At 38.5% G+C, this 25,744-nt stretch overlaps 3 protein-coding genes across 3 annotated transcripts in view; 1 reads left to right on the forward strand and 2 right to left on the reverse strand.

The window, feature by feature from the left end:
- LOC106139057 (protein hobbit) overlaps positions 1–10,133 on the reverse strand; it is a 36,617-nt gene extending 26,484 nt beyond the window's left edge. Inside the window, exons 1-10 of the mRNA XM_060954908.1 lie at positions 9,978–10,133; positions 9,764–9,890; positions 9,242–9,538; positions 8,263–8,517; positions 7,830–7,991; positions 6,719–6,808; positions 6,007–6,168; positions 5,464–5,608; positions 3,841–4,008; positions 2,738–2,928 (exon numbers count right to left, since the gene is read on the reverse strand). Of these exons, the coding sequence (XP_060810891.1) occupies positions 2,738–2,928; positions 3,841–4,008; positions 5,464–5,608; positions 6,007–6,168; positions 6,719–6,808; positions 7,830–7,991; positions 8,263–8,517; positions 9,242–9,538; positions 9,764–9,890; positions 9,978–10,036 (1,656 nt within the window). The 5' untranslated portion in view covers positions 10,037–10,133. The remainder of the gene's footprint in view (positions 1–2,737; positions 2,929–3,840; positions 4,009–5,463; positions 5,609–6,006; positions 6,169–6,718; positions 6,809–7,829; positions 7,992–8,262; positions 8,518–9,241; positions 9,539–9,763; positions 9,891–9,977) is intronic.
- Positions 10,134–10,962: 829 nt separating this feature from the next.
- Positions 10,963–13,648, reverse strand: LOC106138368 (large ribosomal subunit protein mL50). Its single transcript, XM_013339503.2, has 5 exons — positions 13,456–13,648; positions 13,289–13,374; positions 13,010–13,206; positions 11,770–11,889; positions 10,963–11,143 (listed from the first exon to the last, which is right to left on the reverse strand). The coding sequence occupies exons 1-5, from the start codon at positions 13,498–13,500 to the stop codon at positions 11,028–11,030; spliced, it is 564 nt and encodes a 187-aa protein (XP_013194957.2). The 5' UTR covers positions 13,501–13,648; the 3' UTR covers positions 10,963–11,027.
- A 270-nt stretch (positions 13,649–13,918) lies between these two features.
- LOC106137681 (mediator of RNA polymerase II transcription subunit 13) overlaps positions 13,919–25,744 on the forward strand; it is a 77,193-nt gene continuing 65,367 nt past the window's right edge. The window contains exon 1 of the mRNA XM_060954759.1: positions 13,919–14,148. Within this exon, the coding sequence (XP_060810742.1) occupies positions 14,089–14,148 (60 nt within the window). The 5' untranslated portion in view covers positions 13,919–14,088. The remainder of the gene's footprint in view (positions 14,149–25,744) is intronic.

Genomic DNA, 25,744 nt, shown 5'->3' on the forward strand with positions numbered 1-25,744 from the left:
ATCGTAATTTAACGAAAGGATCAGCAACTGTTATGATGATAACCCAGCCAACACAGTATAGCTGTATAAATTTTGCGTAAAAGCAATCTTTTAACTTTAAGCTGGATAAAGTATTTGTATAAGTTCTGTGTAAGCGCTTATACAGGTGATATTCAAGCAATTTGGGCACAAAATATCTTGCTTCAATTTGGTTAACAGTTGATTAATAGCCACATAGCAGCTGAATAAATGTACGACACACTGAATATCTTCTGCATAAATTCTGATTTTTCTTTAGTCCAGAAATTATACATCTTTTATGCAGTTGTTAATTTGTGAGTTCAGATATTCAAATGACATACAAAATTCCGATCTTTGGAGTAGTTTTAAAAATAAATTATTCAAGTAAAAAGTATTTTTTATTGTGACGGGATAAATTTGTGTCACTTAGTTCAAAATATTGTAAATGGTCGCCGATATAAAATAGCGTAAATGATTTCATACATTTTAAGTAAGTTTAAGGTGAATTATATAAACGCATGGCACTTTTCTGTGAATTATCAACATGATCATTATACATTTTTTGAGCGCCTCAAGATAAAGCTATATTTTAAAAGGTAAACAAATGTGAAATAATATTAAAATTAAATGATCTTTACTTTTTATCAAATTTCAGTCCCAGCAAGTAATGAGAATCAAATTTTGTATAACTGATAATGTTTCCTACTCACTAAACAAAGTGTTTCATAAGATAAATGTTGAGGATTTATAAAAATAGGTTTATGTCGAACGTTAGTTAATGGCGGAAGGCCAATTTGAATTAAACTGTTTATATCAGTGATTATTTTGCTTATTTTTGCATAATAGTTCACATACTACTACATATCCAGAAATTATTTGGTTTAAAGTACAATAATTATATATTTATCAGCAAAAGGTCTTAAATTACATAAAACAGTATACTTTTATTCAGATTTTTAGGGTTCTTTTTTATAAAAATAAATCCATGAATATTTGAGGGTGATGGGACCTATACTAATGTAGGTATTTATAGTATTTATAGTACTACTATGAATGACGCATTGCGTAATATTTAGTTAGACAATTGTTTATATTACCAACTAAAATTGTAGGTAGTTGCAACCAAAAGTTTCGCGCTTGTTACAAAATACACCCAAGAGCACCTAATTATATTTCCATTTAAATCTCTTTTTTAATATCTTTCACACATATGTATGTATGTGTTGTCGTTATCTGCACCTAAAGTTGGACTCAGTCTATGTGTTTGAATCACTAATCCTGATGGTGCTGCATAATCATCGTGTACAGAACCCTCTTCAACTGTGTTGGTCGCACTTGGCCCGGGCCCACTTGTATCCGATGTTAAACTCTTTTCTATTACTGTACAGATACTATTTTTTATCTTTACATACTCTCGTGAAAATTTTCTTCTTATTCCTCCCGTTCTCTTTCTTTTTTTCCATGAATCATTTACTCTTTTGTTATTATTTTTCTGAGGAGGCATATTGTTGATTTCGTCACAAAATGGTCAAATATCTGGATAGAAACATACGATATCTTCAACTAATCAGTTATTTTCTGCTTAAGATACCCACATTTGTAACTGATATTGTTTTAAGTTTAACATAAAGACAATTGTATGCTTATAGCGCTATAAGTTTGGTAAAACAATGAGTTTATTTTCAATTTTGCAGAAGTTAGCTGTAAAAAGAAGATAATATCTAAATTATTCAGCATCTGAATAAATTAGTACCATTTCGTACACTAAACAGCTTAAAGAAAGTATTTCGTCTAATATTCAGCGTTTTGCTGTTTAACTGCTTTTCTTTAAAATGTTATACAGGTCAATGCAAAAATTTCAGCTAATGTGCAGATAATAGCTGTTTCAATTACTTTTATTTGAATATCGCTTGTTTAGCAGATACTACTCTTGATTATTATTCAGCTTGAAAAAATACCGCGGACTTTATGCAGAATTTAGTAAGCTTACAACATTATTTTAATTTAAGAACTCTCTTATTCAAAATTAAGCCATAACATCAGCTGTAATACATAATTAATAAAGCTTGACACTGCTTATTGTGGTATATTTTCGCTATTATCTGGCTTATGTGTTGGCTGGGAAGATAATGACTGGCTTCAGATCCAATATTGGAGAAACATTAAGGCATGAATCCCCACACTCCTGTACCAGGTGTATGAATCTACCTACCTTTTTTTTACTTTTGTCGAAGGGGAAATCTTTTTTTACGGACAACCCCTGGGTCTTCACCCATGAGAGTGTGGGACTTCCGGCACATGAGTCAGCCTACCCACTGAAACCCATCCCTGCGCCCTTCGTGCCATTTTGAGATCGGATTGCAGGCATTTCACCACGATGCCTTCTGGCTGCCCGCGCGTCAGTACCGCGGATCTTGCCGTAATGGCCGCCCAGACTCTCCTCTCTGCCGCAGCGCCTCACCTTGGAGCCTCAGACTGCCCTACCCGCTGCCTCACCTTGGAGCCCCACACTGCCCTCCCCGCTGCCTCACCTTGGAGCCCCACACTGCCCTCCCCGCTGCCTCACCTTGGAGCCCCAGACTGCCCTCCCGCTGCCTCACCTTGGAGCCCCAGACTGCCCTCCCGCTGCCTCACCTTGGAGCCCCAGACTGCCCTCGCCGCTGCCTCACCATGGAGCCCCAGACTGCCCTCGTCGCTGCCTCACCTTGGAGCCCCACTCCCCTCCCCGCTGCCTCACCTTGGAGCCCCTGGGCCCGTGGCTGCCCCACTTGAGCAGCGCCACGGCCAGCAGCGCGGCGCCCCAGGCGTGCCCGCGGCGCGGCGGGGGCTGCGCGCCGCGCGCCGCCCAGCCGCCGTCCAGCAGCAGCTCCGCGCTCCAGTGCCGCCGCCCCACCACTAGCTGCGCCACCCGCCAGCTGTATTCCTCTTCTGCGAAACAAAGCTTATGTGAAACGTTAACAGAGAGTCAAGGTTTAAATCCACGGTCGTGACGGTAAAACAACTTTTTCTGATGGTCTTGGGTGTTTACCGACTCATTCAACTTTCACCTGCATTGTTGACGTTTCCCGTAGGAAATCCGGGATAAAATGTAGCCTATAGCCTTCCTCGATAAATAGACTATCTAACAGTGAAAGAATTATTCAAATCGGTTCAGTAGTTTCTGAGATTAGCGCGTTTAAACAAACAAACAAACAAAACAAACTCTTCAGCTTTATAATATTTGTATAGACTAGAGGCCGCCCGCGTTCGTCCACGTGGAATCAATCCCGCGGGATCTCCGGGATAAAAAGTAGCCAAGTAGGATTAAATTTAGTATCGTTGAGTTAGTATCACTAGTCTCGAACTTACTTCGAGGCTATCTGTATGATTTAGGACGATAGATAAAGTCGAAAATGGCCAAAACCGACGAACTTTCATGAAGAGACTTATGAATATGGTTGAAGCGTAAGAAGTAGGTATGCAGGGAACGTGGCAAGTAGGAATGATACCTTCGGGAAAGAGATGTGATATTATTATGTACTAGAGGCCGCCCGCGACTTCGTCCGCGTGGAATTATTCCCGCGGGGACTCCGGGATAAAAAGTTAGCCTAAATGTTATTTTGGGTCTTCAGCTTCCTACATACCAAATTTAATCGGTTCAGTAGTTTTTGCGTGAAAGAGTCACATCAAGACAAACATTACTGACATCCTGTAACATTTTATTATACAAACATCTTAATGAGTCAATTGTTTTATCATCACAAGGGAAGAAGCGACAGCTGCTGTTCCACCTACTCCAGCTTGACTTGAGAATCAAGGATGCTGAACAATCAGCAGGGTTGACACACTATATGTACAGACCCCTGCGCTCAGGCAGCTGCTCCAGCTTGACCTTGAGCCCCGCGCAGCCGGCGGCGAGCTCGTGTCCGCCCCGCAGCCGCAGCGACGTGCGGGCCGCGCGCAGCTCCGCGCAGCCCTGCACCACGCACAGCGACAGGAAGCGGGACACCCACGGGGGGATGCCAGACTCTGGCCATTGAAAAATACATACATACATACATATGGTCACGTCTATATCCCTTGTGGGGTAGACAGAGGCAACAGTCTTGAAAAGACTGATAGGCCACGCTCAGCTATTTGGCTTAATGATAGAATTGGGATTCAAATAGTGACAGGTTGCTAGCCCATCATATTAAAAATACATACTCTTGCTAATTCTTATATTAATGAATGCTTTTAGTTGTTTCATCATCATATAAAAGGGCTAGCAACCTGTCACTATTTGAATCTCAATTCTACCATTAAGCCAAACAGTTAAACGAGTCCAATCAGTATTTTTACAACTGTTGGCCCTGTCTACCCCGCAAGGCATATAGACGTGATTGTATGTATGTTTTATATGTCGGACACAGAGGGAGATGGAACTAATGCCCATTTCCCAAGACCTACATGTGTACAGTGACGGCCTCTGTGGCGCAGCGATAGTGCGCTTGTCTGTGACACCGGAGGTCCCGGGTTCGAGTCCCGGCCACGGCATGGTGAGAAACGATCTTTCCCGGATTAGCCTGGATCTTGGATGTTTATTTATATAAGTTGTCTTCCTCCTGGCTTTGTCCCGGTTGCATCCTCATCTCTCTGGAGAGGAGCCCGGGATATGCTTTTGACTTTGACCATGAATCTTAGGTGAGTCAGGGTTTTACACGAAGCGACTCCCATCTGACCTCCGCAACCTTTGCAGGTAAACCTAACCCGTATTAGATCCATTTGCCTGCACGTGCAGGTTTCCTCACGATGTTTTCCCTCACCGTAAGAACGTCGGTTAGCATTCAAACTAATGGACATAACTTTGAAAATTATCATTGGTGCATACACTCTAAATGTTAATTTATACAAGTATTTCCTACAAAATATAGTATCTGAGTTAGTATCTCGTAACACAAGTCTCGAAATTACATCGAGGCTAACTCAATCTGTGTAAACTGTCTCGTATTTATTATATACAATAACACCATCTACATGTATCGCGTCAGTAGAATACTTCAAGTAAAACTAGATGTGGGAAAGATAATTTACTCGAATCATCACGAGACATATGTAAGTGTTTTACACAAGCGCAATGACAGCGCGATGTATTTTGCACACAACGCCATCTAGTAGGCGGCCAAGGAACAACATCGCTGTATTGACTTAAAATTTCTTAACAATTTAGATTGATTAATTTGTCGTGTGGTTCCCGGCACCATTACAAAAAAGAATAGGACCATCTCTTTCCCACGGATGTCGTAAAAGGCGACTAAGGTATAGGCTTATAAACATCCTCTTTTAGGCGATGGGCTAGCAACCTGTCACTATTTGAATCTCAATTCTATCACAAAGCCAAACAGCTGAGCGTGGCCTATCAGTCAGACTGTTGGCTCTGTCTACCACGCTAGGGATATAGACGTGATCATATGTATGTATGTATGTACAATTTAGACACCCCACCTTGAGTGTATCCCCTGACCTGCAGCGCCCTCGCCTTCTTCACGCGCTCCACGACCGCCGTGTACAAGTTGAACGCCCGCTCGTGGTCGTACGTGACGGATAGTGTGCTGAGTATCAGGTACAGATTTAACACACCCTTTTCTAGCTGAAATATAGATAAATTAGGATGAAACGAATGAAATACCAAGATTCCTGTAGGTCGTGGTTATTGAAAAGACTCTGCTTACACTTTAGGTAAAGGAGGTGACAGGTTCTTCTTTTAGGCGATGGGTTACATCGCCATGCCGTGTGGTTCCCGGCACCAATACAAAAAATAATAGGACCACTCCATCTCTTTCCCATGGATGTCGTAAAAGGCGACTAAGGTATAGGCTACCAAACTTGGGATTCTTTTTTAGGCGAAAACAGCTAAACATGGCCTATTAGTCTTTTTAAGACTGTCGGCTCTGTCTACCCTGCAAGGGATATAGACCTGATTATATGTATGTATGTACAATCAGAGAATCAATATTAAATATGGATATTTCTAATAAATAAAAATACCTTTGCATCCAGTTTTAGTTTGTGCAACACCACAAGTTGCTCCCTGTCCGCTGTCAGCTGGAACTGATCCATCAGGAACGCCACGTACACCTGTGGAACGCCTGTCACCACAGCCCCGGAGTCGGTGAGGATCACTGACGCAGCGCTGAATCTTGAGTTTATCTGTAATTAAATTATACAGTCAATAATAGTTTTAACAATATATTTAATTTCATTTGAAAGAAGTGCCGTGTGGTTCCCGGCACCAATAAACAAAAGAAAAGGACCACTCCATCTCTTTCCCATGGATGTCGTAAAAGGCGACTAAGGGATAGGCTTACAAACTTGGGATTCTTTTTTAGGCGATGGGCTAGCAACCTGTCACTATTTGAATCTCAATTCTATCATTAAGCCTAATAGCTGAATGTGGCCATTATCTTTTTCTTCTTGCTGAAGCATACATACATATATAATCACATGTTAAACCCTTTGGGGTACACAGAACCAACACTATCCCAAAGATTGAAGGACCATGTTCAGCTGATGATGGAATTGAAATTGAATGGAAATAAGCAATGAAAATATTATATACAAGGCTGGTACTGCAAGAGCTAAATAAGTATTTAGCTCTTCGTATCATAGTATCACATACATATCATCTTCAATACACCCAAAGCTGTGAATCCAAGTGATAATACACTACAATCAGACAAAGTTATAAACACAAACTTACTTGCAAACTTTGCAGAGACATCTCGGCATTTGTTTTCGTTAGATTGTCCACACATTTCACATGGGTGGTGTCGATTCTTAGACTAAATATCTGAAACACAAGACGATCGTGTTAAATGAATCCCATTTCAGCAAATAATGAAAGCATCAGAGCTGAAATTGCCTAAGTATTTTTCCATGGAATGAAAAAATCTCACTAATTTCTGTTCCTGCAGTAATTTCGGGTAGTCCTGTCTTTGTGCACCTCTAGGTCACATGGAATCTACAGGCCAAATTTGAAATCTTCAGACCGAGCAATATATACCAATATCATTCTGTATATATATGTCAGTCAGTGTTCTCTTTTATATATAAAGTAGAGGACTAATTCCTTATTGGTGCCTGCGTATATACGTATGGGCGCTATGCAATAAAACGCCCTAGTAAAGTAATGTTTAATTTGCGTATTTTTGATGCAAAGAAAAACAGTTATTCAGACTTTAATTGGTTTAACACACCTTTGGTTATATGTATGATTGGTTACACAACACCTCATAATTGATAAACAGATACATCATTGTTTGCTCTCGTGAATGAATCCTTCTAATAGAGTAACACTCAATACTGATAAATACTATATACTGACAAAGTCGTATAAGATTGATCTTCAACGCAAAAAAATTACTACATACTAATACAATAAAATGTCTCCATCATCATCGTCTCCCTGTTGTTTGTCCAGATATCATTCGAAAGGCTTGAAGTATAATAATACGTACATACGTAAGAAGTAAGAATACATACATAGGTCACTTGCACGGCACATCCGAGCAAGGAAACAACAATCACCTTGGATCATGATGCACTTATTTAAAAAGATAAGTTTGTTCTGTTCTACAGCAGCTACTGGGATTATATACGAGTATGTTGCTGTCACGTCTTTTCACAAGTTTTCAAAACAATATTAAGCTTAATGACTTAAGAATGGAATTAAGTTCAGTCACTCAGAGTTATTGACAGGTTGATAGCCCCTTCACAAATAATCCCAAATTAGTAAGTCTTTCCCTTGATTGATTTTAATAGATACCACATGGAACGTAAAAACTCTACTCGACCATTATGACTTAGTTCACCTTTGGTATAACTGGGGACAGCCGTGGGATAAGAGTGCTCAAATGGTCTTCTGTGACCAGTTCCGGCCTTTGTCTCTGCTTGGGTACGTTATTCCTGTGCAAGTGCTGGAACAACTCATCTTGGAATGATAATGTTGTGTTGGTGACTACTGCGTGGATTTTCTGAAACAATGTCAATAATAGAATTGTAAAGATGGTAGGTGTGCCAAAAATTATATAGAATATTTACAGACATGTCTCCATTTAAAGTTATCTTTGCAATGGCAAGTCAGGTTGTCAAGAAATGACCTTCTTAACCGAGTAGTTTAGTACCAATGTTTGTCATATGATAGGTCATGAATTTATTATGAACCCAGATTAATATCCATATCTATACTTTATCTTGTGTTACCTATGAATCAAAGATAATAAGTGAGAATTTAAAAATACTTACTTCAACGTTAAGTGGGCCCTCAGCCTTCACGGTGCCTTCAATCAGCAAGCTACAGCCAGCTTCAGCTAACCGTCCACCTTCCTTCAAGATCTTAGCTTTGACTTGGACGAGGTTGGCGGAAAACACCAAAGCCCTCGCGGGCCCCCCAGCCGCTCCATCTGCATGGACCTCTACAGCAGTGACATTCAGCGTAGTGTTGTTTGCTAGTGCATTTTGTATGGTTATTGATACATTGAATACATGCACACCCATGAACTGAAAAAAAAAAATTCAACGTTCTTTTTATGAATTAAAGCTATCACACCAGCTATACACTACAGGTACTTGTACACAATTATTTTAAAAATACCCTATGCCAAAGGATTACTGAGGAGGTGAGGGTAAAGTACTGATACACATGAAGATCAGTTGAGCCATTTCCTGACATTTGTCAGTCAGTCAGATCCAGTTCTACATCTCAAAGACAAACCAGAGACGAGAAGAGGGAGACAAAAGAGGGTTTTTTTTTACTAAAATTTTATCTATTTCTTCTTGCTGAAGCATGCATACATATATAATCACATGTTAAACCCTTTGGGGTATACGGAACCAACACTACCCCAAAGATTGAAAGACCATGTTCAGCTGATGATGGAATTGAAATTGAATGGAAATAAGCAATGAAAATATGATATACAAGGCTGTTACTGCAAGAGCTAAATAAGTATTTAGCTCTGCAGTGCAGCAAGTGGGCAATAAGGGGTATTACTATCTATCTGTCTAAGTAGACAGAGTAGTAGTAGTGTAGTAGTAGTAGTAAGTAGTAGACTGTCTACTTAGACAGATAGAATAACCCCTATGCACAAAAAATTATAACAATAAATTAGCTAATGTTAAGGAAATGTACAAAATTCAGTCTTATCTTATAATGCAATCTCGTCCAGGCAACCACAAGAACATTTTGTGAGAGAGAATTTGTTACTTAATATAACAAACATACCTGAGCAAACATAATCAAACTATGAGGTAACTTCTTATCTCTGAAATCTAGTATTTTCCCCTGAGCTATCCTGCTCAAGCTAGGATTAAGAGCATCCACACTGGTAGTCTGGTCATTGGCCTCATTCTTTGAAACAGAGTTCTGTTTGGACAACAGAGGCTTGAGAATGGTCTCAACAACAACACTCCTCTTTTCTTCAACTTGGTTGGTGACCTCTACGCCCTTTATCACAAGGGACACCAGCTTGTTAATTTCCGAGTTAAAGAAACTGCTACGGAATGATATTTCGTCGATGTGCTGGAAATAAGGTGGAAATTAATGGAAAAAAAATTCAGACGTGTATTGATAGGCAAGCAAAATAGCTCTAATTATTGTTCAAAATACTTCTTCAAATAACTTTAATATTAATATTTGCAGACCTATTCCCTTGACATAGATTGATAATTTAGTGGGTCTTTTGCCTATTTGCTGATAAGCTGTTAGTATAACTAAGGGACATCTTTAAAAACCAGTTATACTTACTACATTATATCTGTCTTTGGATAGACTAACATCTTTTAGAATCAACTTCAACACAGCGATCCTGCCTATTTTCAACTTGATGTGATACTTTCGTTTAAACAGCCATGACAACACAGCGGGTAATAGCCTAAAAAATATTCATTGAATATAAATAGAAAGCAAAACAAAAACAATAACAGGAAAGAACTTTGACACAACTTTAACATCGATTTACCAAGAAAGGCTTGCATGGATTGCCACGAAAATCAACAATAATATTATAAATGCATTCATCTTGATATTAATGCATCATTTCCGCTGGTTATTTTATTAATTAGCAAATTAAATTTCGTTCAAATTCATCAGCGAAACTTTCGTCACCGTAAATCTATCTAACCTAACTTCAGAACTGTCAATGTCAAACTGTCATGTCCACGTCAAAAGGTAAAAAGCCGATGTAAGTACGTTCAGAAACGAGCGACTTTTCCTCTTTTCTCTCAACAAACATAGATACTTATATACAAACATATTGATACATATAGTCACGTTTATATCCCTTGCGGAGCAGATAGAGCCGACAGTCTTTCGATTCGATTTAATTAAATGTTCTTGCATGGAAAATGTACAAATCTAATTTATCACTGCTCTCTCTCTCTCTCCGAACTAATATTAAAAACGTGAAAGTAATTTATTTGTTTTATCTTCGCAGTTAAACCACTAGACTGAACGAAAATCATTGATATTTTGCACTCATACTATTATACAGAACTAACTTACCTTGATCCCATAAAGGATGTCCTGGGAAAAGGTCAGGTTAAGCGAAACAAGTATGCAGAGATCGTGGCAAGTGTAATGATGTAGTTTCTGCCTACCCCTTCAGAAAAGAGGCGTGATTTATGTATAAAGTCTTAGCTGTATTATTGTAACTGGAAAATTTCATAAGGGAGTAACAATTACACACATCCATTTCACTTTAATTATGTACTATATTAGAGGGGTCGATCATAACATTCCTTACATTTTTCAAAATAAAACCCATTTCGGAAATGCCGTTGTTACATATAAAGATCACCTAAAAAGATTTTTGTCCATAAGTCCCATACGACATTCATGTATACTATGATATAAACAACAGTGCCAACTTCTGCAGTACAGAAAAGGACAATAGATTTAAGCGGGCTATACCTACTTCTTATTAGAATTATGGAAAAACAAAAGAAAACAATAGACAACAAATCATTTAATTAACTAAGCTATATTTTACATTAACTCTACAAATACATGTTCACGGCCAGGATCTCTTTGCTGAATACCCTTCGTATTTCTTCTTCCATCTCAGCCCGGTGACGATAGTGGAGCTCTTTGGAAAGGCCGATAGTCCATTGAACATTGTGTCTTTATCTAAAAATGTTAAACTGTATTAATACCAAAAAATATAAACACTTAAAATATTTATGACTTACTACACCCTCCACTTTAAATTTCTCTACCCAGAAACCTACCGCAGTAGACACAAACATACATAAAATCAAGCTTCTATCCCATAGGGGTAGGTGACTACATCTTCTAAAGGATAAGCTCATAGAGACTGATGTGTTTTTATTATAATTGTATATGTGTAATTGTCAGAGATCGGAATAGGTAGATTGAATTGGGGCCAATGAACTGAAACATATATATGTATATGGACATGCCTCCGTCCGGGATTGCGGGATTTGTAAATTATTATGATTTTTTCCAGAACTTTTACAAGTGGGATGAAGAATATATTAGTGGTAGCTATTTTCCCCCGACTTCATTCACGTAAATTGTAGTCCTATGTTACCCGCGGACAATGTAGTTTACTGTAAGTGTAAGTACTGAAATGGAATCCCTGAAAAGAGGCTTATCCATGTTATGCTTTCTATGGTAATTCATGATGCAAGTACATAAAATCAATCTACCTATTCCGATCTATGGTAATTGTAAATCTGTAAGTCAGCAATAAAGGCTATTGAAAAAAATTGAAATTGAAGATATAATCTTACCCGGGTGGAAGCGAACATAGTTTTCTTGGATGTGCAAATTCTTCGGCAGTTCCATTTTGGTCAGGGCATCAAATGGAGTTTTTGTGTCTACTGGTGTCTGGTAAAACTCCTTCAGGTCGTCTGTAAAGTTGTTAATATATATGTTGATATTTATGTGCCGTGTGGTTCCCGGCACCAATACAAAAAAGAATAAGACCACTCCATCTCTTTCTAATGGATGTCGTAAAAGGCGACTAAGGGATAGGCTTACAAACTTGGGATTTTTTTTAGGCGATGGGCTAGCAACCTGTCACTATTTGTATCTCAATTCTATCATTAAGCCAAAAGCTGAATGTGGCAGATCAGTCTTTTCAAGACTGTTGGCTCTGTCTACCCCACATGGGATATAGACGTGACCATATGTATGTATGATATTTATATCATCTTAGCTTTGCACCCCATTGGTCTCTTTGACGCTGGAGTTAGTGTCGAATTAGCTAAGACATTTATTTAAAATTTAAATTTAAACATATACAAATACAAAACACAAATGTATTTAATGCTAGAATCATTATCTACCAGTCAACCATTGCTACATTTGAATCTTCTTCTTCCTACTAAATGTAGTCCTGGTTACATTCTCACCACTCTGTTGAGGAATCTAGGGTACGCTCTTGACCATGGATCCTGGATTGGGTGAGTCAGGTTTTTACACAAAGTCCTCCAAGAACTCCTGTCTGACCTTTACAACCTTTGCAAAGGAACCAAATTGGATCATGGTTACACATCCAGGTGCCTGAATGTGCATGTTTTCATCCAACCTCAGATGTTTTCCCTCGCTGTAAGAGCATTAGTTGGTATTCAAACTTATGTACATAACTTCGAATATATTGACACTAGTATGTGGAGAGATGAGATTCACCTTAATTGTTTAAACCATGACACTCTCTAATAATAGCACTTCTTCCCTGGGGGCAGGCAGAGATTTCTTGTGGTCCTTAGTACTAATGATTTAAAATTTTAGGAGATGGGCTAGGTACCCATGTCTATTTCAAATTGGAATCTAAATTACATCATTAAGTCATACCTGAACTTGACCATCCAGTATTTTTGAGATTGTGGGCTCTGTCTACCATGTGAGGGGAAAAAATTATATGTAGGTATGTATAGTATATAAAGTCCGTGGTACAATGAAAATTTCCCACCCACCAATTTCCAATGAAAGTTAGCTTTAATTAAACTGTTAAAAATCTTTACTTACCAACACATTCTATTGTATGTAATAAAGAGTTGGGCACAGAATGGCCAGTTTCTTTGTAGCAAGCATTGAGGATGTTAAACTTTACATCCAATCCTTCAAATTTATCATCAGCTTTGAGACCATTGTCTGCACATATTTTGAGAACAGTTTCATCGATGCCTGCAGGTGGATCCCAAGGTTTTGTTGGTCGGAGGAATCTGTATTTAATTTATAATTATGTTTAAATTACGTTGAGTTAATACATAAAGTAGTTGAATGCTTTATTTAGATATAACATACCCTCTGGCAGCCAATGATTCAGCTGATGCTTGGAGCTTTTTATCGACTTTAGGCACCTTTATTTTTTTATGCCTTACGGCAATGACCTGTAATTATTGAATTCCAGTTAGAGTAATTTGTATGAATGCAATGTCTATCAAATAAAATCAAATAACTTGAAAGTTAACCTGAAAGTGTGTGCGTGTTACTGGAATCAAACAACTTCTTAACATTTTGACGAATTAGGATTAGCTGTAACTGTTTATTTCAATACACCTTTATTACAAACTAAACAAGATATTTTTTTCGACTTAAATTTTTAAAAAATCTAAAATAAAATATCGATTGTTGTCACTTCCATTCCAAGTGACATTTTACTGACCTGACAGTCAGTAGGTTTCTTTTGGCGTAACGTAAAGAATAAGAATTTCATATAATAATACTTAAACGGGAATGTTTAATAAATGAGATTTATTGATAATTGATTCAATCATTGTTTCAACAAATATGTATGAAATTATCAAATTTGTTGGTAAATTCTTACATTTCCAAAAGCTATTGTTATTTTTTCTTGTTTCATTCATATGACCACAACGGAATGTTCCAAGTTTCTGAACGAAGACTTAGTTCTAATATTCTCCGCTAGGAGCAGCACCATCGGCTTGCTTGGGTTGTTGTTTCATCCGCCATTTTCCATAGTCGCCATTGAGAGGTGAAAACTGCGCTAAATGTCGGTGATAATTTTAAGATTTTGAGTGGTTTCTTTAAGATTGAACCTGTTTTAAGTGTTGTGAAATGAAAATGAAGTGCCCTGGACTACCATGACGCATCAAACAAACGGTGCCAGTCTCGAGGATTGCCACACAAACTTCTTCGCCTTGGTAAGTCACTTTTACATTGATGAAAGAACTAGCATGTACTTTTCTTTCGAAATCATTACGATTTACGTGATACCAATATCATGTGCTATTGTTTCATTGCATTGTATTCAGTTGTATGTTTTGGAATTCCAAAATAATCAGTTCATCACCGCTAAGGTAGATGAGCTGAATCTCGATTGAAGACGCTGGTAGACAAAATTTACCATAATGCGATACGGTAATTGAATCGATCTATTGCGTTAAAAGATTTTGTATGGGACAATTTATGTTTAGGCGGCTAATGACGACCGGCCGTTAGTCATCCTGGCATCGTTCTCGTCACAATACAGAGTCATATTTTGTTGCTAACCCACAAAATGTCAACGCTTTCGGCGAGCGAGGCCACAAGAAGCCACCGGCCCATAGAGGTCATTTTGAATTCACCTGGCCGTAACGCGGACCGTAATGCGTTCGCAAGACTAGTTTCGCCAGGTTGAGGAAATAACTTTCTTGCTACATTTTTGAAGTTACGGTCAGTTTCGTGACGTGACTTACGAACGAGGAAGTTCTACAGAATAGTGTGTTTATACGTGGAGGCCTACGGCGAAGAAACCGTCGGGGTCATTCATTATCGCATTGTTGTAGTATGGAACCGCTTTGCGTAATGTTCATACAGTTCATAGCTGGCGCGAATTTTATCAGATTGTATTCGGGTGAGGATTAGCGGGTGTGTGGCGCGCGGAGGGGGGTGGGTCGGTCGTCCTCGACGAGACCGAGAACAGCACGGCGCCACTTCCACCTGACGCGTTGCCACATCTCCGCGCCGCGGCGGCGCGCGCCTGCCTGCACCCGTCTCCCTCTGCGCTCCGCCTATCTCGCTGCGATACAAATTACCGATTTCTTGCCCTGCCTGCTTATTGTCTAATTATTTATGCGTCGTTTGCGAACACCGCGGCTTTTGTCGTGTGGAATTTTTCATTCTCGCCGACCGCGTAGCGGTGACGCATCGAGCGCTACTAGGTTGTCGTTGCGCGGGTTCAATACACTCTCGTCTTTGGACGTTCTCTAGTTTACATTCTAAATACATTCAATTGCAACAGTTTTACATAATGCCTACCTATTGGGATCACTCTTTACTCTAAGGCTTCAGATAAGAGATCTAATAACGACGACAAAGTTGAGTTTCCCTGCCCGTGAGGTACGTCGGTACAGGTACAGATGTCGCGAGGTCTGCGTTCGCGCATGCCGCTCGGCTGCGCAGGCGTCTTGCGCTCATTCAACCGTTTATGAATGGTCGTAATGATTGTAACTTTCCCATAAGCGGGCCTCCGCCTAATGCTCGGAGAGTATATAGCTGGATGCCAAGTTTTCTTTAAAGAATGACGTTATATGTCTAAAATTTACGAAAGTGAATAGGTATGAAAAACAAAGTTTGGTTGTAGCATGAGAATTGGTTCCAGTTTCACTAAAACTAATTATAGACATGTTTTCCAAATGCCCTTAAAATTTCATCATTCATTTCCCAACGAGTATAAATTGTCCATTGACGGTCGAAATTTGCCGCTAACTTATTCATGGTACCCGCCGACCTCTGACATCCCTTATCACCCTCTATGCACACGAGACACGACTTCAATTTAGCACTGAATGTGCTCATTTCCTTGCCGTTATGAGTCCTTCTGTCAGCCTTCCCTTGTGCAAAAAATACGTGCAACTTGAACAAGTTGCTTTATAAAACAAAAAATGCCACTGATAGGCGCCATTTTTAGGGACACGATTACCTATTTAACGGACGTAATTTTCAAATATTACGAAACTCGTTAAATTTGAAATCGATAATTCCTCACTGATACCAAAATGTAAAAATTGGTATTTCGCTAGATTTTTTTATATTAGTTCAACGCATATCAACATTTATTAACAATGGAGTGAATACGGAAAAATGTGTCATGGCGACTTATTCCGTTTTAATATATAATGAAACACCTGGCATTTCGAGCCGAAACTCAAGTGGATTGGCGTAAACAAATAGCCGCTTTCCACCGACGCCAAGGCCGAAAGACCAAGCAGTTCTGATAGTGACAGAGTGCCTTATGGCAACGCCACAAAGTCGATAACAAGGTGAAGACAACCTACAACGACCTAGCTGCGATGCTAACAGGTCATAGAAGTCACCTGATAATTCCTATTCTACGTAAACACAACAGACTTGAGTGATTTCGTTAATTTCCTAGGGAATAACGCTGCACTTTGCGACACCAATTTGGAACTATATTTGAATAAAAATAATCCTAGAAAATCGACAAAGGTTCAAGGATATCGACGATCAATGAACATATAATGTTGAATTCGATTCATTAATAGATTTGTTGTTAGACACACAACATGTCCATGATTGTTAAAAATTTGATATTAAAAAATGCTTTACATCATCTAGATCCGCATAAAGCCTTACACTGGCCACTTACTGAACACGTCGGAGTTTTGAATAGTAAAAATTACGTTATTTTCTTTACTAAAAATCCTAATTTAGAACCAAAACCTCGGCAAATCGGCCGGTTAGTTAGTCATTTTTTAACAGCTCTGAAGCATTGCCGCCAAGTCTATAATATATGCAACCGGATATACTCAATTTGTGACGATGTGCTGTAATGAAAAATGTGTTAGACCTGCCATTCTCTTTGCCCAGCAAAAATTGGCCATTTGATTCGCTGGCAAAATGGGATCTTATATAACTAGTCTTTAGTTATACTACGACAGAATTAATTGCACTCGTACAAATATGGCCGCCTAGAGAAAACAAACATTCACTTTTGATGTTTGTTTGTTTATGTTGACGTTAGCCACGCGACCATGAACCACATTTTCTTCAATATTTTATATTTATACTTTGTAGTTTTCTCTATTGATCAAATATTCCTTTCTACACTTGATATCCATTTCAATCCGAGGATAATGCATTCATATTTTGATGTAATTTAATTACTCCAATGTCATTATCCTTTATTTGACTGGTCTTCCCATTTTCAAAAGTCTACCTTCGTAACCAAATAGTAAAATAAATTTTTGGCCCTTGCGGTTTATCAGCGATCAAATGGTGTCTCTTAGACTCTATTTCAGAATTGAAACTTTGTTAACCGATTCCGACTATCAGACAATCACGCAATATAAAGTCACTTAACAAGCCGACTTTATGTCAAAACATCAACATGATATTAGCATGAAAAACAATATTGTCGTTTGCCGTCTCCGTTGATAAGGTATCGGGCACCAGCGGTACCAAGGCCCGGGCCGCTATCTTTATCAGCGAACAATCCAGCGCACTGTTGGTTTCCGTTCTCGCAAGTCACTTGTTTTCTGCACGTACTCTGCAGAATAAACATAAATGTATTGTTTGTTTAAGAATAAAGAGTCTAAAATCGAATGATACGCTTCACGGACACTGACCATCTCAATTCTACGTCCAATTGCTATTCTCATCGAAATGTGTTTTGAAAGTTTGAGATGGTACGCAAACTGGTAAGACAAGTCAATGGTAGTGACACAGCACGGTAGTTTCCTATGTCTCTACGCAAGAAATCGCCAAAACAAAATTAACTCACGTTATCGAGTTTACATAATCTGTGTGACTTAATAACAAGTTAACTTTTGTAACATTATTGAAACACCTGCAATTAAGTTTGAATTATGTTTTATTAGACACACAGTATCATGCTTTTTATCTCTTTTATGGGGTAGAAAGAGCCAATAGTCACGAGACTCGTAGACCATGTTTAACTGAATGACTAAGTTAATTCAGAATTAGCGGCAGGTTGCTAGCCCACCTTAAACAAACTTTCTTTAATTATCTTACAACCCGATACTAGTTTGAATAACAACACAATGCAAAATTATTCCATAGTTGTGATGTTACCATCAGTGTCAAATATGCGGTTAAAATTGACGCTAATTGTGCGGTGGTATCACGACGATAACACTCGCTTATCGCCGTCTTCTGTTTATGTACAAACGAACAGCCGTTTATCGGCGGCCGGCCAATAAAAAGACTCTGTCTAACCATCTGTGACGTCCGCCAGATAACGAGACCTTCCGAACGTGGCAGATAAATTGTTTTCAAGTGATTGCGCTTAGAAACATAAGATTACAATTTGAATTGGTCAGTTGTTGTGGATATGTTGAACCAAACCTTTGAAAATCTTAAAATTGTAAGCATAATTTGATGTGTATAGTAATAATTACTATATATGCTTGGTCTATGCTTGCATATGTTAACAATCAACCAACAGGTATACATATATATATACCTGCAACAGCATGTATGTATAACCAGGTATACATATATATATACCTGGTTATACATACATGCTGTTGCATTTACCTGCGTTTAGCTGTCTTACGTGGATTATATAATGTTTAATGTTTTTAACTAATTATGAACTAGAAATTTTCATTAATGCAATATCTGCCTCATCAGCTTCATATCGATATGAAATGTACTTGTTAATTGTTTCAATTATGTACAATATGGTCAATAAACGTGTGCCGTGCCAGTTTATCATTATTTTGTAACATTTGAAACATGATACGCAATAAGTAATCGCTAACACAATCAAATCGACTGACAATAATGATAAGGCGTGTTCGGTGCGAAAATTCAACTGTACTTATATAAAACGCCTTCGTATTTATTCAGATAATATAAGCCAAGGCCCTTTAGTCCTTGGGAGGAAGGTTGGTCGCGTCCTTCGCCCACGCCCTACCCGAGAATCGTTCTGAAATACCACTGTATTTAACCTCATTACGCAAACTGTTCATTTCCACCGAATTTAATTAGGTTTTATTAATAAAACACCTTCTCGTGTTCACGTGATTGCGTCAAAGATGTAGAGTTCTCGAACGAATATAATATGAAATTTACAATTGTATTTTGACATGGACATTGGAATCAAAAGCGATGCACTCCTGACATCATTATTATATACAGCGACCGTCGTATGAGAGTCTTTTTCCCTCTTGTTTTTATTACACAAATTCTAGGTCAAGGTTCTGTTTTGATGACAGCGTCTAGAGGAAAATATTGCGAGCTCTCTCATTGGTGGAATTTCATTATTTTTCGTCTCATTCTCGGAGGTGTTGTGGTTAGGTGTGTGTTATGTTTTCACGAGTCAATTAAATCGTAATTAAGGTCTTCCGCTAGATTAGCGACAGTGCTCGGTCCGGCGCTGCAGCGGTCGCGCTATTTGGGTCAAGATAACTGAAGAGCGGTCGCCACTCGCCGATCTAGATTCGAAGTCGCTACCGCCGGCGCAAGCACTAGTGTCCACTACGCCTTTGTTGTCCTGTTTTAGTTTTATTACGTTTTTATGTTTTTCTCACGTTAATATTGCTACCTGCGTTTTATTTACCGCATTTGGATGTCAAGTTTTTGTTCATTATGCCGCTGTGAATATACTACAATGCAGTTTCGATCTCGGCGGCAAAACCATCGTTGTTCTACATTGCTCGCCAAATAATTTTATTCAGTGCAACAGTACAATTGTTTCTCGGTGTCAGGCTTTAATAAGTGGAGCGAAGTACCAACGAAACACGTATGCAAAGCGAGTATCTGGCCTATATTTTGTTTGGTAAACAGGCGAACTCAATGCTCCGTCTCGCTACAAAATAATCAGTGTATAGAAGTGTAGGAGATGCCAAATAGAACTGAAAGTAACGAACCTATGCCGCTTAAAAGTATTCGTTATCACTTACAGATAGACTCTGTTTATTTTTCAACGTTGCACATGTTGTCACTACTTGCACTATGCTTTCACCTTATTTAATTATTTGTCTCACACCCACGTAAGGAAATTATTTAAGTTTTACATCTGTTAGTGTTTTTGATTTCATGCCACACGTACTAGTGCATTCTCGACTGAGCTGCGGTGCATCGCATATTTCCGCGCTTCCTCGTACGTGTCAAAGGCAATTTTTCACCATCCTTTTTTTTTTGTATTTTCAGTTTTTTTATTATTTTTTCATAATGAGTTGTTTCTTTTACCATTGTATTTTGTCGTTTTGTTTTGAATATCCTTATTGGTTCATTTATACGAGACTAGCTTTTCATCTTCAATTTTAGGAAATCCTTTCTTGCTTTCAGCTCAGGTTGTAACATTATGTCAGTCACCTTTTCCTTTTTAAATAGATAAACATATTACATGGATTAAAGAACTTGATATTTATTTTGGGTCGTAGAGTCACGGAAAACAAGTTTGGACCGAGTACTCACGTAATACGCCGTAGACAGACGTACTGTAGTGGCGCGACCTTAATCGCCCGAGCCCAAGTCTAGAGAAGAATGTTGGAGTGAATGGCGTTTACGTTTAATTCCGCCGAAAAATGAGGTCTGAATTTTGTTTAGAATCAAGCATCTTGTTTGATTTAATGGTTTTAGTACACTATATAAAATTGTATCACTACTTTATGTCTATTTAAGACGTTTTCTAATATCTACTTATTAACATGTAACGGACCAATTATATAACATTAACAAGATCGTTTTACATCGTTGACCTCATTTGCAGGTAAGAGACTCAATTTGCTTCGTATTCAATATCCAAGTAATATGCTTCTGATAATGTATTTGGGTTGATTGTGTAGGTACTCGGCCAATTGTCGTTAACTTGCGCAATGTAAGAGTATTGTGCAGTAGCGGGGCTCCAGTGTCGGCGGAATCTCGGCCGAAAGTAACAGAGGGCATGCGATACAATTTGAAACGCTTTCACTCTTGAGCCTCCTACTTCCCCTCCTCTACACCATGCGCGGGCGCAGCGAACGTGCGAACTCGTTTGTGCGATCCAATCACTGCTCGTCGTGTGCATGCACGTCATAAAGTTGATGGTGGACGCCATGTTAATGTTCTTATTAGTTGCTTGAACAGCAAGCATACGAGGTACCATCTTGCAACCTCTTAAGCGGTGAGAACTGTAATTATCTTCTTCCAACAGCCACATTCAATCGCTATGTTAGTTATTATTATATTAAAACCTAGTGTTTAAAATAGATCTATGCTCCGAATTCGAACAATGGTATGAAAACCGGATTGTAGTTCTTTAAAACACAAACTTCTTCACATAGACGATCTGAGGCTTATTCTGAAAGAATTCATGATCATGTCCTAGAAAAAGACACACACCAGTTTGTTCTCTCAATATGAAAAGTACTCAGGTCGGCAATAAGTTATGTGTTAGATTGAATTTCAAATGAACGCGATGACGCACGCCACACGAGATATTATTTTGTTAGTCGGCTTGTCCTTAGGCCACTGACAAAATCTACTAGGTACCTATATATTGTCCGAACAATGCATCATAAATCAATGTAACTGGTAGCAGACTGTTGATACGTTGACGATTTGTCATAACAATATCTATGTCCACTTTTTTTTTCAAACATGTTTGCCATTTGGAACATGGATAAATGAGGAAATAATTTTGCTAATACATTATGGTCAATTCTCTTATACGGGTAATCAGAATGCAGCTTTTTCTAACAGGCTACACTACAACAGCTAACATACATACACATACTCACCTCTACAGTTTTGTCAGTTGTCAGTTTTTATTCCTTGCGGGGTAGGCAGAGCTAACAATATTGTTAAAAACTGACAGGCCATGTTTGATTTAATGAAACAATTGAGATTCTAATAGTGACAGGTCGCTATTGCCTAAAAGAATAATCTCAAGTTTACGAGCATATCCCTTAGTCTGCCTTTACGACATCCATGGGAACGAGATGGAGTGGTCCTTTTCTTTTACAACAGTTTAGTTACTTTAATATCCAATCTCACCCTTCATAATGAGAATCAATGAAGAAACGCTCAAGATGTACTGTGCAATAACAGCATAGCTGGTTTCCTAACAAGTAAGTACCTACTCGAGATGTGCCACTTAGTAAATGGTGCATGGAGTTTACGTGTCGCCGTAGAAGCTGCTGTGGCCTCTCGAGCTTCGTACCCAGAACGGTCTACTTGCAAGATTGAGCGAAATGACATCATACGCCAGAGCGAGACACAAAACTGTCAAAACCGTTGTCATGTGCGCGGTTGGTTGCTCCTCTATTCGTCGCTATTTTTAATGCGCACTAATATCGTAAGTACCCGAGAGGTATATTGACAGTGGTACTTGTGCCACAGAGAATCTGTGTGCACGAAAGCTCCGACAAAAGCTGCATTGTTCGTTCGCCCTTAGTATCATCCGAGCTTGGCGGTGTTATCGTGTGATTTGAATGTTTGTGCAAGTTCGTCGAGGAATCCTGTTTGAAAGCTACTCTTGTGCGTACTCTCCGATGTTGGAAGGTCGGTTGCGCGTTTTGTTTTTATTCTATGCAAATTCTTGATGACTTAAGATTTCATTCAGCCGTAAAATGAACCATAAACGTTCCGGATTTGGCGTGGTGGCTCCGAAATGTAGGTCGATCCTTCAAAATTCTAGCCGCTAAGGTCGCTCGCGGGTCGTCGACCCCGCGCGCCGTTACCTCGCGTACTAACTTTTCCTACTCACGTACCCTGTTTTGCTCCTTTGCTGCAGTGATAGAAATGGCGTTTTTAAAAAAATATTGTACATTATAAATCTTTTTTACTTAATAATTTCATTAAGCTTTCATTTATATATCCCGCTTTTACATATAAATCATAGATCTCACTCGCAAGTTACGCACACTTTTAATCCATCTTTTTATAGAACGTCTGCAATTCAAACAATGCGTACGTCCCAAAAATAAAGTTAATTTGGCTTTAGCTATATAGGTATATGCAAAGTAATCGTTTCGTTCGGATTGGAACTTTCCTCTCGCCGGCAGACCAGACGATCTTGTGCCCAATCGAACCCCGCCCCGACTTCAGTCGTCTCGTTGTCCTCGACTAATTTCCACTTTTCGTACATTTCATTCGACGATTTATTGTGCACTAGCGACCCGCCCCGGCTTCGCACGGGTAGTATAGATGTAATAAACCATCCTGAGAATACCCTCTTTCCAACATTTCAAACAGGAACAAAATACGTCCACAACTTTCCGAGATTAGTGCCTACATACAGACAGAGAAAATCAGAGAAAATAGGGATACTTAATTATATGTAGTGTTTCATTCCACGATTTACAATAAACATATATGCAAAACGTTTAAGTACTTACATAGTTGCATCACAGGATACGAATCGCTGAAATGAATCATTGTATGAGTAATGTGAAATTATTTTATTGTATTATAGGTAGCCAAGTATGTTGTACTAACTACTTGTTTTTATCAGAGCCATGATGCAATTACAGACAGAATCGGAGATATTTCTTTTAAGTTTGATTAAACATTAGTTACATAGGCGTGATTCGCGCCTGATTATAACAATATTATAGTAGTTACGAGCGTTTGTCTGTGTGTATGTTCATCTCTGGTCGACCTTCGGCTTTTATGGCGCGTGCCAGCCTCGCTTGTCGCATCACAATACCATCGACAGCTCCGATCATCCAAACATACACATAATCACGTCTATATCCGTCGCGGGGTAGACGGAGCCAACAGTCTTGAAAAGCTGTATGGCTTAATGATGGAATTGAGATTCCAATAGTAACAGTTTGCTAAATTTGTTATACATCGTAGAAATTACTTTTTACTTATGTCATTTGACAGTTGAATCTATGGAACACAGCAACCCAAAGAAAAATTCTATTATTCACAATATGGGATGGCGAAAAGCCCTTAACTTTGTTCAAATAATATGGATGGCATGATCCGATGGAAAAAGGTAACCGAGGTGTGTTGTGGATTATGAAATTTTGTTTTAGCCAGAAAACGATTTATTTAAACAGCGACCTTTAGCCAGATCTATCAGATCCGTCAAAATAGAAAAAAAGATACATGATAATAATAATACGGCTGGACTTAAGATAAAATCTGTAATTGATACAGTTGTTGCAAATATTCTTAAATGGTATAATAAATAATAGTATAGTAAATTAGCTTGTTGCTATAGCCTGAGATTATTTTATGTGATAAATTCTGACTACTTCGAAACTTTGAAAAATCTACAGTCAGATAAAAAAAAAGAATTGTTGGTCAAATTGATTCTATAGTTTTCAAAAGGTTAAAGCAATGAACTTCATATAAATATTACAAACCAAAAAAGCCCTGAACTTGTTGATACAATAAGTGAAACTGCAGATTAACATGTAGGTAAAAAAGAGATCTGCTCACGCGCACCTCATTGTCCTCGCCCTTGACGCCGGCTGTGGTCATGCCAGAATGTAAATAAATGGTTTTAAACAATGTTTTCCTACTGCATGACTGTCGTATTGTACAGAATTCATACGACGATGTATGTATACTTAATAGTCGTCAGTCAACCAACTGACGCAGTATTTGTTATTGTTGTTGCACGTCACTGTGTGTACTATTAACAGGACGCATGTTGATGTAAGCATAATTATCTATCGTCTTCTAGTTTTCCCTTTTTTGTGGCGATCTTTTGCAACTATTAATTGTTTTTTGAATGTCGACGACCCGTGTCTTGTTTCCGCATGTTTATGCGGTACCTTTACGAGTACCTTTATACTAAGGTGTGCGGATTTTAGAGGCTGTCAGTTGAGGCGTCCTACTAGGTCAGGTCAAGAGTACCCGAAACCGCTGAGTTTGTATGAAGAGAGTTATGAATGTGGATGAAGCGATAGAACTATTCAGAGATCGTTGCAAGTGGAAAGGCGCGTAGTCTCTGCCTACCAGGAAAAAGGCGTGATTTTGTGTATGTATGTGAGTTAAGGCGATGGGCTAGCAACCTGTTACTATTTGAATTTCAATTACCTACGTCATTAAGCCTTACAGCTGAACGCGATATTTCAGTCTTTGCGAGACTGTAGGCTCTGTCTACCCCGTAACGAATAAAGACATGATGAAATCTATGTATAAGTTAATATAAGAAAAGATGGCGTTAGGGTGTTCAGTGTTGGTTGATCTAAATTAACCCACGTTCTATAAGAAGTAGTTCCTACAGATCCTATAGTTTGATTCGTATACGTGAACGATGCGCCTAATGGCGAATGCTCTGAAGTGAGAGTTAATTTATTTTATCTACTAAAGATAAAATAAAAATTATATCGTCTTGAAGGGCGGAATAAACGTCATGAAATATAGAAAACCTTGCGCAATCAGATAAGGCGGCATTCGCTGGAAGCAATGTCGGTTTATTTCCATCTCGGTGCGTCTTATCAGTTGACGATAGCTCAGGAAATAGTTTGACTTTAAATATTATATAGTATAAAAAAATGACAGTTTTTATTTATATCATATTATTAACAGTTATAACATATTTTGAGTAAATTTAAATTAATATTATTAAGTGCGGTAATTTATGTGTATCTTTTGATGCGAATTAATTTATCGTTACAAATGTATAGTTCATCAAGTTGATAGATTATTGACTTTATTGTAAATCTATTACAATAAAGCCGTACCAGAAATAATTTTGTGGTAAATCCCTTATCACCTAGATTAGTTAATTAATGAAGCAGATGAAAACCCTCTCGTTACACTTCTAAGTACTTCAATTACTGATTTCATTAACCAATAAGCTGAACGCGGCCTATCAGTATT

Source organism: Amyelois transitella, chromosome 5 (genome assembly GCF_032362555.1).
Source record: "Amyelois transitella isolate CPQ chromosome 5, ilAmyTran1.1, whole genome shotgun sequence".
Classification (NCBI taxonomy): Eukaryota; Metazoa; Arthropoda; class Insecta; order Lepidoptera; family Pyralidae; genus Amyelois; species Amyelois transitella.